Source organism: Labrus mixtus, chromosome 17, assembly GCF_963584025.1.
Source record: "Labrus mixtus chromosome 17, fLabMix1.1, whole genome shotgun sequence".
Classification (NCBI taxonomy): Eukaryota; Metazoa; Chordata; class Actinopteri; order Labriformes; family Labridae; genus Labrus; species Labrus mixtus.
Window position 1 is genome coordinate 3,739,795 of NC_083628.1, and position 13,925 is coordinate 3,753,719.

The 13,925-nt window shown below is 41.0% G+C and overlaps 1 protein-coding gene across 2 annotated transcripts; it reads left to right on the forward strand.

Annotated features, from left to right (window-relative positions):
• The first annotated feature begins 974 nt into the window (after positions 1-974).
• wdr41 (WD repeat domain 41) lies at positions 975-11,519 on the forward strand. 2 transcript variants are annotated; one of them, XM_061061435.1, is made up of 13 exons: positions 975-1,368; positions 3,415-3,530; positions 4,378-4,426; positions 4,536-4,664; positions 4,748-4,810; positions 6,525-6,636; positions 6,739-6,801; positions 8,131-8,235; positions 8,819-9,006; positions 9,105-9,226; positions 10,036-10,121; positions 10,946-11,079; positions 11,162-11,519. In XM_061061435.1, exons 1-13 carry the CDS (start codon positions 1,321-1,323, stop codon positions 11,300-11,302), a joined length of 1,356 nt encoding a protein of 451 aa, XP_060917418.1. In that variant the 5' UTR covers positions 975-1,320; the 3' UTR covers positions 11,303-11,519. The 2 variants fall into 2 exon arrangements, with proteins under 2 accessions (XP_060917418.1, XP_060917419.1); XM_061061436.1 differs by lacking the exons at positions 975-1,368; positions 3,415-3,530 and adding an exon at positions 3,789-4,271.
• The last annotated feature ends 2,406 nt before the right edge of the window (positions 11,520-13,925 follow it).

Sequence of the window (13,925 nt, forward strand, 5' to 3'; positions counted from 1 at the left end):
ACAAGAAAATAAGTATGCAGAGAAGGCAAAAATACTGTTAAAAATAGTTTCACTCATGAGCAGCAATATGTGATCAAGTTTTTTATATTGACCCATGTTAAAAAAATTAATAAAAGACTTTTAATGTATTTTGTGTGTTTGTGTTCCAGGTGAGTGCAGCACGTGCAGTAGGCTAAGGTAAAGGATGTTTTACCTATGTTAGTGTTTACTCTTATGTTAGCCGAACGAAGGCTATTTTTGAACATTTTAAAACAGGTCTGATGATGATTTAGGATAGGATAAAACTTTATTGATCCCCAGAGGGGAAATTCGGGCGTTGCAGCAACACAGACAAGTAAGGTTCAAAATACACATTAAACAGAATAGATGAGATAAATAAAAATAAAAACAGGGGGTATATACAGGTAAAAAATGAATGATGAAGTTAACTATGCATGGAAATTTGGAAATTGAGACAGTATTTGCAGAGAATGACAAGATAAAGTGACAAGTGATGATTAAAGTGACTTGGTATGAAAAATAGCAGCAAGTAATGTAAACATCAGAGAAGAGAGGCAGTGTTGTACCACAGTAATGCAGAGTGCAGTTATATAATTTAATATAATATAGTGCAATATGAACAATATAGTGTAATATAATGAAATGTTATATAATATAGACTAATATAATAATATAATAAAATATATAGAATGTACAGTATATATATATATATATTGATGCTAAATAATAATAATAATAATAATAATAATAATAATAATAATAATACAATTTCTAAGCCAAACATGATTACTAGATACAATAACACACATAAAAGTCGAGTTTCCTTCAAACTGAACCATTAAAACAAATTGTTTGTTGTCTACAGTTGTTTGTACTCACATTCCCACGCGTGTCGGCCTGAATGAATTGTGTCCAACCGAGGCTTCCGTAGCTTGAGTCACATGAATGGTTTGTTGTGATCCTCCTGACTCAAATCTGAAATGCACCTTTTTTTTTATATATATATATCATGTAGCTAGCCAACAAAACGGTGTATGTATAACCGTACATTTCTCAGTCTTGTATAAATTATTCGCCTAATAAAAAAAAAAACGCGAAACATTCTTACAAAGACGATAAATGCGTTAAAGCGGAAGAGATTCAGGTGACTGTTTGTTTACATGTTTACATGTCTGCGCCTGTAACGCGAGCTTGTTTGTTACATTTTATGTTTGCTCACGTAGCTACGTAAGTTTCGTTTTCGACACATAAGAAGATAAATATGTAAACTGGCTTCATTCTTATATTTAAACGTTTATCGCTGAAAAAAAAAACGACGTCATGTTCCGGTGGATTCTTGGGGGTCGAGAGGCTCAGGGTTCAGTGGAGGTAAGATTCATTCATACCTCATCTTATTCTCATGTATGTGTGCTTTACTTACCTGCTTTTCACTCTTTATTTACATGATGAATCTCCTTTTCATGAATGCTCAGGCTACTTCTGTACACACCCATTAAACCTGCAGATGTTTTAAAGGGGACACATTATGAAAAATCCACTTCTACAGTGTTTTTTAATATCTATTTGGGTAACCTGAGTGTCTTCTGACCCACAAAATGTGAAATAAATCCATCCAGTTCTTCGTTTGTGGTCTGCACAAGTCTTAAAACACGGAGCAAAAATGCACCGTTTCAAATGTGCTCTCCTTGTGATGTCACAGTGGGATTCTGGTATCTCCACCCCCAGCCTAGAGCTAAACTTTTTGCACGTGTCCGTCATTTTTAAAAATGTGTTTATGGAAGTGTCTATTCAAGAAAGGGAGGTCGAATGGACTCCGGCTTCCTTGTGCATTAAAAATGTTAATGTTCAGTGAAGTTTAAGGGAGGGGGAGGGGAAACGTGTCTCTGAACCTGAAGACTTCTGAAGAGAGGCGGACGGGGAAGATAAATAGTCACTCTGTTTTTAAACGCTTTCTAACATTTTTGGACTCTCTAATCTTTAACAATGCGTTGTATTTGATAAGCTTGTTAGAGCTGCAATAACAATGTGCTCATTATGGATTCAGCTGCTGATTAATGGTTTAGTGTATGAAATCAAAACGTGGGAAAGTTCAGAACTGTTTCCCAATTACTTCTTTCTTTCTGGGGACAGGGGGCGGGGTTATTTTGGGCGTTTATCCTAGAGATAGGACAGTGGATAATCAGAAATCAGAGAGAGAGAGACAGTGGGGAGTGACATGCGGGAAAGGAGCCACAGGTCGGAGTTGAACCCGGGCCGACTACCCGGCGGTCTTCAGCCTGCCCCTGAATTCCTCCTGCAGTCCAACCAACAGTCCCAAACAAAAAAAATATTCTTCATTTTCTGTCATATTTCACAAAGAAAGCTGTAAATCCTTATTTTTTTTATTTATTTAACCAGAAAAAAGTCTCATTGAGATTAAAAATCTCTTTTACAAGAAGCGTCCTGGCCAAGACAGGCAGCAGCACGATTACAGGGTTTCAGACATAAAACACTTAACAACAATGAACATAAATACAGGAATCACAAAAAGAAACCAGTTCATCAGAATCTGTCATAAGTCATCAGCAACAAAGCGATCAAAAAGGGCAACACGAGTTAGCTGAAACATCTCCAGTCAGATGTTTCTGCCTCAGGTCATTAAGACGACCTTTAAAAACATTCAAGGAAACCAGCTCCCGAAGATTTAAAGTATCTTGCAACCGATTCCGAGAAGAGGGAGCAGCATACTTACATCAGAGAAACTAAAAGTAGCTAATTTTTTTAAAAGTCTGACCAATCTTATAATATTGTTATGAGGTAAAAGCTTTATTTGAAAGAGATCTTCACAGAGAGGTTGTGAGATCTCTTGAGACTTTTTGATACCTCGTGTTTTGAAGGACAACTGCTGATGTTTTAATGATCTATTGAAAAGCTTTAAAGACAAAAAAAACTTAAAAAAAAAAGAAAAAAAAAGTTGCAGCAAGAGAAAGAGAGACAGCAACGTCTAAAATACACAAATATGTCGGCGACGTTTCAGTACCAAACAATGATGACGTATTTATTGCAATTTTGACAGTGTGAAGGAGTCCGCTTGCAATTTCTGTTAATTAAAATACAAGAAGTGACTCGTCGTCGTCGGGATCCGGACTTCTATTTTTGATGCCGTGGTGTCCAAACAGTCGTCGACATTGTTTGATGTGAGCCACAAGTTTTAAAGCCGGGGGCCGTCTTGACGACCCCTGCTTCACAGTTGTATAAATGCAGTGCCGTAAAAAGGACATTACTCCCTCTGAAATGTACAACAGAGAGGGTGTAAAGTTGTAGAAAATGGAAAATACCTAAACACTCTTAGTCCCCACTGTCTCCTTCTGCAGCTCAGCCTGTTTGTCTCACTCCTCTCCCCCCCCCCCCCCCCCCACCCCCTGTGTCTTGCAGAAAAGCCCCGTGTTGTGCATCGGAGAGGAACAGCCCAAAAACTGGTTCACTGAGCTGCAGGTGCTGAAAGGACATTTTGACATTGTTCGATTTCTGGTGCAGATTGATGACTTCAGGTAAGCAGACCACGACCCAAAACACCCCCCCCCCCCAACACCCCCCCACCCCTCTCTCTCGCTTTCTAACCTCTCTCCTCTCTACCCTTGGCTGGCCTCTATCCCCTCTGTGATTGACAGGAGATCCTCACCTACAGCAAACTTACAGAGCATGACAAGAGCCCAATCATCACCACTGTGTGATTGTGTGTGTGTGCACAGTACAGTAGAAGCCGAAAGCCTTAATGCTGTGTCCATACACACACGCACACACACATAAAGCTTTTTGCACCTGCTCTCCTTTGTGGAAACATGCTACACACCGGCATGCTACAGTGGCTCTGCATAAGTGGCCAGATTGGGATTTATAACAGAACTAAGTATGTGTGTGTGAGGAGGTGGGGGGGCTTGTTCACGCCTGGTCTCCTCCAGTAATAACCCCCCTCCTCTGGGGTCTCGTCCTCTCCGCACACAGGTCCACAGTCGGGGGGCAAAGGCCAGAAAATTCTCTCCAGATTGCTTTTGAAGTCCGAAAAAAATGTATCCTCGACAGTTCCCCTCTTCTCATTTTATCTCTCTCTTTTTTTTTTTATCCGCTCATCCTGTCTGTTGGTTTTGCGAGCGGGTAGTGTGGACGGCTGGGAGTCAAAGGCCAAGTGGAGGTGTAAAAACCAGCAGAACAGATGTTTTTTTTTGGAAAGGTTTCTCAGGTGGAGATGGAGCCACGGGAAGTTATTTCTCGCACAGATAGAGATTAACCGGGTAAATTCGCTGCCAAGTGCACATCTCCGCTGAAATGGAGACTCCTCTCGCAAGAAGCGTCTCATAGCTGTTATTTATTTTTTTTCTCTCTCTCTCTCTCTCCCAGGTGTGCCTCGGCAGGGGACGACGGCCTCGTTCTGGTGTGGAATGTCGAGGTGATACTTTGCAAGTCGATGATTTCACTGCATTGTGAAATTGCACTCGTCACAGCAAACCACTAATTGCTTTTTAAATTTCTTTTTCTTTTCTCCTGCTAACTGTTAGACCGGAGAGCGGCTGCAGGAGCTGAGAGGCCATTCCCAGCAAATCACCGCCATGACCACCTTCACCTGTAATAACGGAGCCCTGCCGCACACGTCGCTCATCACGGCCTCCTCGGACAAGAGTCTCAGCGTATCCTCGCGTCAAAAAACAAATATGATGTTGTCATGTTAATTGTTGTGATTGTGTCGTTTTACTTAACGTTTGTTTGTCAGCTGTGGGATCCCGATACTGGGAACAGGGTTCAGACCATTTCAGACCTGCAGTCCTCTGTGAAGGTGAATCATGAAGTCATGAAGCTGTTTTAAATTATGTCTCGTCAAGTACTGTTTTTTTTATTTTACACCTGGTTTGGATGAACAACTTTTCCCGTTTTTTTATTCCTTTAGTATTTAAAAAAAGGGAAATTATAAAACCCATTTCAAACCCATAAAAAAAACAGTAGGTATAACGTAACACTAGGGTTGCAAAATGTTTAAACATGGACAGATTCTAGTCAAAAACAATGACGATACCTCTTTGGATACCACAGATAGATAATAATCCTAGGTGCCCGATACGGGGTTCCATCCATCCATATCTATACCGCTTTTTGCCGTTTAGCGTTGCTCTGACTGGAGCCGATCCCAGCTGCCATTGGGCGAGAGGCGGGGTTACACTCTAGACCGGTCGCCTGTCAATCACATTCACACCTACAGTCAACTCAGAGTCATAAGTTAACCTAACGAGCATGTCTTTGGACTGTGGGAGGAAGCCGGAGTACCTGGAGAGAACACACAAACTCCACACAGAGAGGCTCCTGTCCGACGGGGATTAGAACCAGGAACCTCCTCGCTGTGAGGCGTCAAGCGTTAACCACTGGCACCACCTTGCAGCCCCAGTACTGGGTTATTTTCTTGTTTTTCATTTCCAAACATTGCAGGCAAACGGCGCCAGATAGCCTAGCGGTCATAATAGGCAATAATAATAATAATAATAATAATAATAATAATAATAATAATACATTAGTTTTGTATAGTGCTTTTCTAAAAACTCAAAGACGCTTTGACAAAAACATAAAACAATAAAACAAAACAAAAAAACGACAGGACAGTACAATGATGAAGTAATGTAGGGTGGGGGGAGGGGGGGAGTTAGTGGTTGTTGGCAGTATTGAAGAGGTGAGTTTTGAGGGATTTCTTGAAGGAGGTGAGGTGTGGGGGAGTCTCTGATGTTTTTTGGGAGTGAGTTCCAGAGGGTGGGAGCGGCAATGGAAAAGCCCTGCCCCCCTAGGCAGCTGCTGTGGGTTCAAATCCGACCTCAATCCTTTGCTACATGTCATCCCCCACTCTATCCTCCCAACTTGTCCTGTCTTTCTTCAGCTGTCCTATCCAAGTACGGCCCAAAAAGGACCCTAAAAAACTTCAATAAATGCAGGCAAACTCCTGCACACCGTCTAAATTGCACAAATACGTTGCCAATGTTTGGGTTCTGAAATGTTGGCAACATATTTGTGCAACTTAGTCACTTCTTTCTCTCTCTTTTCTTCGCTCGCTGCAGCTTTTGGTTCAGAAAGTCACAGAAGATCTGAAGCTTCTTTTCGATACCCTCCATCGTTTAAAAGAATCCAGACTGTAACGTTATAAAAGAAGTTGTGTTTAAATTGGGTTAGGGTGTCCGCACAGTGTTCAGCGCGATGCGGTCCTTCACGTTAGATTTTCTTGGTTATTCCATCGTGTCATCCGGCTGTGGGTAATTAACTTTGTATTGGCTGGATGTCTTACATACTAATTAAAATGTTTGTCGCTAAAGATTGTTCTGCCAGCGATGATTTAAGATAAAAAGGCTAATTAACTCCTCCTGATCACAGATCAAGGTTAATTACAACATCCATAGGCTAATTCTATTTGATTTCTTTTCCTCTGCTGATATTTCTGAGAGCGTGTGACCGAATCAAAAAGGATCATATGTATGTTTTTTAACGAGCTGATAAATGTGTGCGTCTCAATTCAGTGTCTGCTGGTGCTGGAGCGGCTGTGTGTGTGGGTCTCTGGCGGCGGCGAGCTGTGTGTGTGGAGCAAAGACTTCCAGCTGCAGTGTCAGAGACAGAACCACAGCGACACAGGTGAGGACAAACAGAAGGAAGAGCGACTGTCATAAAAAGAACGCTCCCAACACATGCTCACCCTCTGACCCGTGTGTTTGCTCACATTCTGACATTCTGCAGGAGTAACTGCTTTGATTGAGCTGCCGAAGAACTGCATCGCTGCTGCTATGGATAAAGAGATCGGTAAGAGAGCGGGTTTCTAACACGGACGTGCTGTAAGGCAGACTATCTACATTTGTTTTGATTTTATATACTTTATTTATTCCTGAGGGGAATTATGGTTTTACACTCTGTTACTGAGAGACATGCTTCTCACACACACAGACCTGAATCACACACATGCACAAACAGGACCTGTGGACATGCATTAGTATGGGAGCAGAGGTGTCAAAAGTGTTCACATTCATTACTCAGGTAGAAGTATAGATACTAGGGTTTAAAAAGACTTCTGTAGAAGTTGAAGTATCAACTCAAACTTTTTACTCAAAGTGTAAAAGTACTGGTTTCAAAACTACTTAAAGTATAAAAGTAATGTAAGGGGAAAAAATGCCATTAGGCAGTGCCACAGGGGCCGATAGCGCACTACCCCACCTTCCCAAAAAAACATTTTTCTAAAGGCCATAATGACTATAATGTTATATTAAAATGTTAATGTTGAAAAATTGGGTGGGTGTCGGAATGGTATATGTTTATACTTCTCATCCAACCACAATAAAATTCACTCTATCTGGATGGCGCGATTTATCTGGATAGGTTTTTTTTTTGGTTTTTTTTGTGTTTTTTTGAACGATGACGAGCCGAAATGAAATCGGAGTAACGAGGCTTTTTTAAAATGTAAGGAGTAGAAGTAAAAAGTCAGCTGAAAAATATTTACTCCAGTAAAGTATAGATACCCAAAAATTTCTACTTAAGTAAGGTAATGAAGTATTTGTACTTAGTTACTTGACACCTCTGTATGGGAGTACCGCAAGGGTCTGTACTTGGTCCACTGTTGTCCTACCAAACTGCTGGCCAGGTGTTTGCCGATGATACCGTTATCCACATGTCCACTAAAACAGCTAGCTTAGCAGGTGAGCACCTGACAGAGGCGTTACGTAATGTTTCCAAATGGCTCGAGTTGTCTCATTTAACTATTAATGTTAAGAAAACTGTTGCCATGTGCTTCTCCATATGTAATAGATCTGTAAACGAAAACCCGCAGATCCATTCCTGCACGCCATTCCCCACTCTCTCTCTCTCTCTCCCTGATTTCCTACTCTATCCTCTGTCCTTTCTGAATGAAGACAAAAAGGCCTAAAATAAATCTTTTTTTTTTTCGGTGGTCATTAAATTGTTTAAAAAAAAAGATCGCTATAAGGAGAAAACAACCTTTAATCTTTGGCTTCAAAACGGGGATGGATGCTGGGAAAACCGGGTTACTAAAAGTCTAAAAAGTGAGACTGTTCTGTTAATGTTGTACATGTTTATAGAAGAATAAGACTGACCTTTATGTTTCATTATTTTTCTTGTCAGTGATCTACAGGCTGACGGTCTCGACTGATTCCTCTCTGTCCATGTCTGAGATCCGCTGCCTGTCCGACCACCAGGACCAGGTCCGAGCTCTGATCAATATCAACGGTCAGTCTGTTAAAAAATCCAAAAGTCTGCATTCCCGTCATGAGAGAAAGTGAGTGTCCATTTATTAATTACAGAGGAGAATAAAAAAACAAAAAAACAGCCCTCAACATCTTATGTAACAGAAGCAGACATGCACATTTTTTTTTGTATTGTCTGTTTTTTTTGTGTTGTTTTTTATTTTTATTTTTTTCTGTCCCTGATTTAATTTAATTTGTAATTTATTCTATTTATTCCTATTTTTACTGCTGTGTATGTCAGAGCACTAGGGTGTTAAATGATCTTTGTAATGGTGAAAAAATCAATAAAAATCTATGTAAAAAAAATTAAAAATTACAGAGGAGAATAGACAAGTTAAGCATGCAGGGGAAAAAAAAACGTCCACATGGAGAAGAAGAGACAGAAAAGAAATCCTCAAACCCTCTCAGTTCTGATCTGACGATTAGTTTGAATTGTTCAAGTCTAAAGAAGAGATCAACATAAAAGTGCACAACAGTCAGGTGTTAGAATCTCTTCACTCCACTTCTCTTGGGTCTTAAGTTTTATGTGTACATAATAGAGTCTTCTGTTCTTCTCATTTCCTCAGACGGCCTCTTTGCCAGCGGCTCTCACGCGGGCGAGCTGATCTTATGGGACGCGGTCGATTGGAACATCCTGGCCTACGAGCACATCCTGTGGGAGGAGTCACAGACCCCCTCCCCTCAGACTGAAATACGCATAGGCGCTCCTAAACCCAGTGAGATGTCCATTCAGCACCTGACCACCAACGGCAAGGTGAGGAGGATCGGATGAGGAGATGGTACCTGTTGTTATATTTATAGTTGTTGTCGATGTTGAATGAGAAAACTTTGATGTTTGTGTGTTTTTCGCAGCTCATCTTGGCAGCAGTGGGCAGTGGCCTGTATGTGTACAGCGTTCAGACAAAGACAGTGGTGGCCTACAGGAAGGTGGCACATGACTCGAATGTTTTACACACCATGCTGTTATCTGACAGGTAAATATATCATTCCCCCAGGTGTTTCTGTTTCTCACCTCTTCCATAAAGACTGAAGAAGGCAGTAGGATTCATCTGAAATAATTTGTACTCACAGTTCAGAGAAAAAAGATTGAGAAAACTGTAATACCTTTGTGGGGGGGGGGGGGGGGGGTTCCTGACTCCAAGACTGGGATCCACTGTTGTAAACTGATGTTGCACTGCACTTCTCCTCCACATGGGGGCGCACCTGCTCTCCGTCTTTGCTTTGACACAAAACAATGATTTGATTAAAGCAGCTTTTTCAGGGTTTGTTCATCTCGTATTAAAGCTCCTGATGGCTCTCTGATGGCTCCAGTGGAAACACAAATTACACAATCAAACACATATTTATATTTAAATAATGTGTGTGCGCTAAGTAAGGTTTGAAAGGTTCAGGATGTGTTGATTTGATTTCTTAGCTCGCAGCAACTTTGGGATAAAATCTAATTTAAGATTTGTTGTTTTTATTTTAAGCCTCGATTCTTTATCATCAAAAAAAAACAGATGTATCGTTTGAAACGTGTGGTATTGAAAAAGTATCATAGTATTTAAAACTAGACTTTAGGCAAATTATTTCATCAATTATCCCGTAGTTAAGATTCATTTTATTTAACAGGTTTCCTATATGAAGGATACAGGGTCCTCTAACTGTGTCCGCATGTGTTCCCCCCCTAAAACATTCAAATGAAAGTGATCTCATCCAGAAGAAGTTTTGTCTTATTATGAAAGGTGATTTTCTTGTTTTGCAGCTTGTGATCAAATCATTAAATCAGGTGTCTCTATTTCAGCGAGCTCATGTCGTGCTCTGAAGACGGCAGCGTGAGGATGTGGGAGATCCAGGACCTCCCTTTACCTGCAGAACCAACCTCTCCAGGTGACACACACACACACACACACACTTCTGACTACACAACGTCCTTTTGACACTGCAGGTCACACCTACCCAAACACAATGACATTCACACACTGATGGCAGAGGTTTCTTTGTTAATGTAAACCATCAGAATGACCTAATCATTATTCATATACATTCATACAAGCAGCGGGAGTCATGGGGTTAAGTGTCTTGCCTGAGGACACATCGGACATGATGCTGCAGGAGCTGGGGATTGAACCCCTGACCTTCTGGCTGAGAGACGACCGACTCTACCAACTGAGCCAAAACCCCAAATATGTAATAAATATAAATGTAACATTTCAAACAGGATGATAATTCTATCTAAAAGAGCCGTCGTCTCATATCCTCCTGTGGATTTTCCAACTAGAGATAAAACATTGACACATCCAGAGATTGATCTCATGATTTCATCACACTGAGTAAAAAAAGCGTGCTCTCAACGTTTGTGTGTACAGCTGAGTGTCTGGGTGGCGTAGAGGTCTTGCAGTAATGCAGTCCAGATGTGGTGTAGTGTAAATCAAAGGAAAGTGTACGGGACCAGCAGCACTCAGAGAGAGGCGGTGAAGTGGTCAGGCGTCGAGTGTGTGCTCATGCTGCTTTGAAGGTCCGGTTGTATGAAGTCGGTGTACGTATAGCTGTGGGGGTTTTTCAATATGTCCTCGAGTCCGGTAAACTGTATAAGAGAGTTACTGTAACTTCAACTGGATACTTAAGGTAGTGTGGCTGCTCAAGAGGCAACACGTGCAGTTTGTGCTCAATCGACCGTTCTGTCTTTTGTCCTCTTGAATCCGTCCAACCAGGCTTCTTTGGGATGTGGACTTTCGGCCGATCGAACAAACACAGCGGCCCTCCTTCAAAGAAACCCGCAGACGTCCCTCACGTCAGGACACTGGAGCTGACGGGGGATCTGATCGGACACTCGGGGGCGGTGCAGGTAAGATTTTGTCAAGTAATTGTAAGCTAATGCAAATATGATGTCACAGCAGTGCTTGAAATGATCTATTTCTTTTGGTCAGACGTTCGTGAGCTTCAAGGAGAACGGATTGGTCACGTGTTCGACGGACCACCTGCTGATTCTGTGGAAGAACGGCGAGAGGCAGTCCCACCTGCGCAGCCTGGCGCTTTTTCAAAAACTGGAGGAGAACGGAGGACTCTGACTCGTCGTTTGAGTCGTCTAATTTGTAAAAAAAAATGTGCTGCCTTAAGAACAAAGGAGAGATGTGAAGTTGTGGTGTTGATGTTGTTGAAAACACGATTTTGAATTTGACTGTAATGATCGTCGTCTGCACGCCACGATAATGTGATGGTTGTTGTTTTTGCCTTATGACTGAAAAAAACAAGTGTTAAACTCAAGTAAATACCTCATCTCAGAAACGCGCTGTGTTCTGTATTTTTATCTCCACATTTGATTTGAGACATCTTGAGCAGAATATTTTTTCCTCTGATGACGGGTCATGTTCTGAACGCCTCTCGGGGATTAGCAGGCGTTTAGACGGCTGCTGCTGTCTAAGCACCTCCTCATTTTTAGCCTCTTCATATTTAGCGTTTAAGCCTGTTTCACAGCTCTCTATTGGGAGATTTGGGTGTTTTTCAGCACAGCTTGTTCGGCTCCTTGACCAGCAGTTGCCCTAAAAGCTGCTGCTTTGTTGAGCAGGAAACTATGGAAGCCCATTTCCGCCAGTTAAAAAAAAAAAAATGAAAACTTGGCTTTGTCGAAATTATGAGATAATAAAGTCATAATAATGAAAATAAAAAGAAGAGACTTTTTATCTCATTATTTCGACTTTTATTTTTTTAACTGGCGCAATTGGGCTTCCATAGAAAACACACATTTTTGGACAGAAATAGTCTGCACTCATTGCCTGGGAAAAGTTCATCTTCATCGGGGGTGGAGGGGTGGAGTTACAGAGTGAATCACTCCCATGATTCCCCGCCCAGCCTCGACATCATCTTTTTGTTATTGCATTGATTGATTGAGAGCCCCCTGGTGGCAGAATCTACATACTGCGCCTTCAATGTAACAACACCATTTCTTATAAGAATGCTTTAATTTTCTCTCACAATACATTTTGTGTTTGACAGAACATGAAATAAAACAAGAGTCTGAAGAGCAAACTAAAATATACAAACCAACATTTTAGAGCGATGGAAAGCTTCGTTCACTACGTTGCACGAGGCAGTGAAAATCTCTCAGAACATGATGTACTGTTCTCTCATCATCGGCAGTGTTTTGTTCTGTTCTGAAAAAATAAAAGTGTGACATTTCTCACTTCCTGATTTTTGTCCGGTTTTGTAAATGATTGGCACGTTGTCTGCAGTCACGGCCATCAGCGTCACAAGAAGAAATCAGTCGGTGTTCGAGGCTCGCGGCTGGTTTCTGCCTCAGTGGACTCAAAGCGACTGAGGCGCTGTGAAGCAACTTTCTTGATGTCTCGTCTCATTTTCTTTCATCACATCACAGTCAGTGCTGCTCACACAGAAGGCATGGTTTTACACGTTAATCTCAAATATTTCAATCGTCTCTGTGGATGGAAATCTAGCAAAAAAAAATATCTTCTCATGATCACAGGAAACATTCAGAGGTGGAGACACTGAAAAAAAATTCAAAACATTGTCTTTTTAGGAAATAATCACCTCTGCAACGTAAAACAACCAACACAAGAGAAAAGGTAACGTTTGTAAAAAGCAAAAAAAAAAAAAACAGTTAATAATGTGAGTCTGTACAAGGACAGCAGATAGCTTACAGTGTATTGCAACAATAGCAGACATCAACACTAAAGACGAGACAGTTTAAGGCGTCGATTAGGAATCTTTGTCGTTCATAAAAAAAAACACTGAACATGGAGGTGACCAGCTCTATGTCTTTACAGCAAACAGAACAAAAACAAAAAAAAAAAACAATGAATGTGTTCCCGTCTGAGATCTCAGGATATCTCGAAGTTTTTCAAAACAGAATAAAAAGGAAAAGTTGACGTTTACGGAAGCCCTAAGGGGACATGAATCCATGGGGTCAGCAATATGTTCCTGCAGCACCTACATTCCCTCAGCATCAGGGCCGGTTCTTCTACAATGCACATGACATGTTTTTGCATGTACCCCTCCCTCTTAGTGTTGTAGTACTCGATATTGGTCTTGGTCTCAAGAACACTTTTTGAAAGTCTTGTCTCAGAATCGAACTTACTCCGTCTTGTCTCGGTCTCAGACTGGTTGGACTCCGGAAGACCACCACTGAAAGGCTACTTTTCCACATCATCACCTGGTAAAGAAGGAAAACGCCCCTTTCTAAAAAAAACAAATAGCTTAAATTAATTTGTAGTTTTGGGATTTTTACCACCCGGTTACAGCCGCAACCTTCCTGGTGATACGGTCTAAGTGAGTCTCGTATTTTATTTTTTCATTTTTATACATATTTTTTAAATTCTTATTGGTGTGCATTAGTCTCTCAATGATTTTATAAACTACTTTTTTGTCAATAACTTTTCTGCACTCTTGTAAAGCACTTTGAACTGCAATTTCATTTGTCTGAAAGGTGCTGTATAAATAAAGTTTGATTGATTGATTGATTGATTGATTGATTGACATGCCCGCTGCACACAAAATGATGATTTTTCAGTGATATTTATGGTCTTAGTCCTTAAATGTCTCGTCTCGGAGCACTCTGGTCGGGTTTATGTTTTGGATATGTGACCTTGTATTCATTGCTGCAGTAAAGCTGAGGGGAACATAGACAGGCTCCCGTATGAATCCAAACAATTTATTTATTTTGGTTTTCCTGTGATG

What these genes read in the sequence shown, in the direction of transcription:
- wdr41 (XM_061061435.1), top strand. Translation starts at nt 1,321, where the DNA reads ATGTTCCGGTGGATTCTTGGGGGTCGAGAGGCTCAGGGTTCAGTGGAG. An exon ending in AGGCTCAGGGTTCAGTGGAG is followed by an intron (nt 1,369 to 3,414) that starts GTAAGATTCATT and finishes TGTGTCTTGCAG; the next exon opens with AAAAGCCCCGTGTTGTGCAT. An exon ending in ACCTGACCACCAACGGCAAG is followed by an intron (nt 9,007 to 9,104) that starts GTGAGGAGGATC and finishes TGTTTTTCGCAG; the next exon opens with CTCATCTTGGCAGCAGTGGG.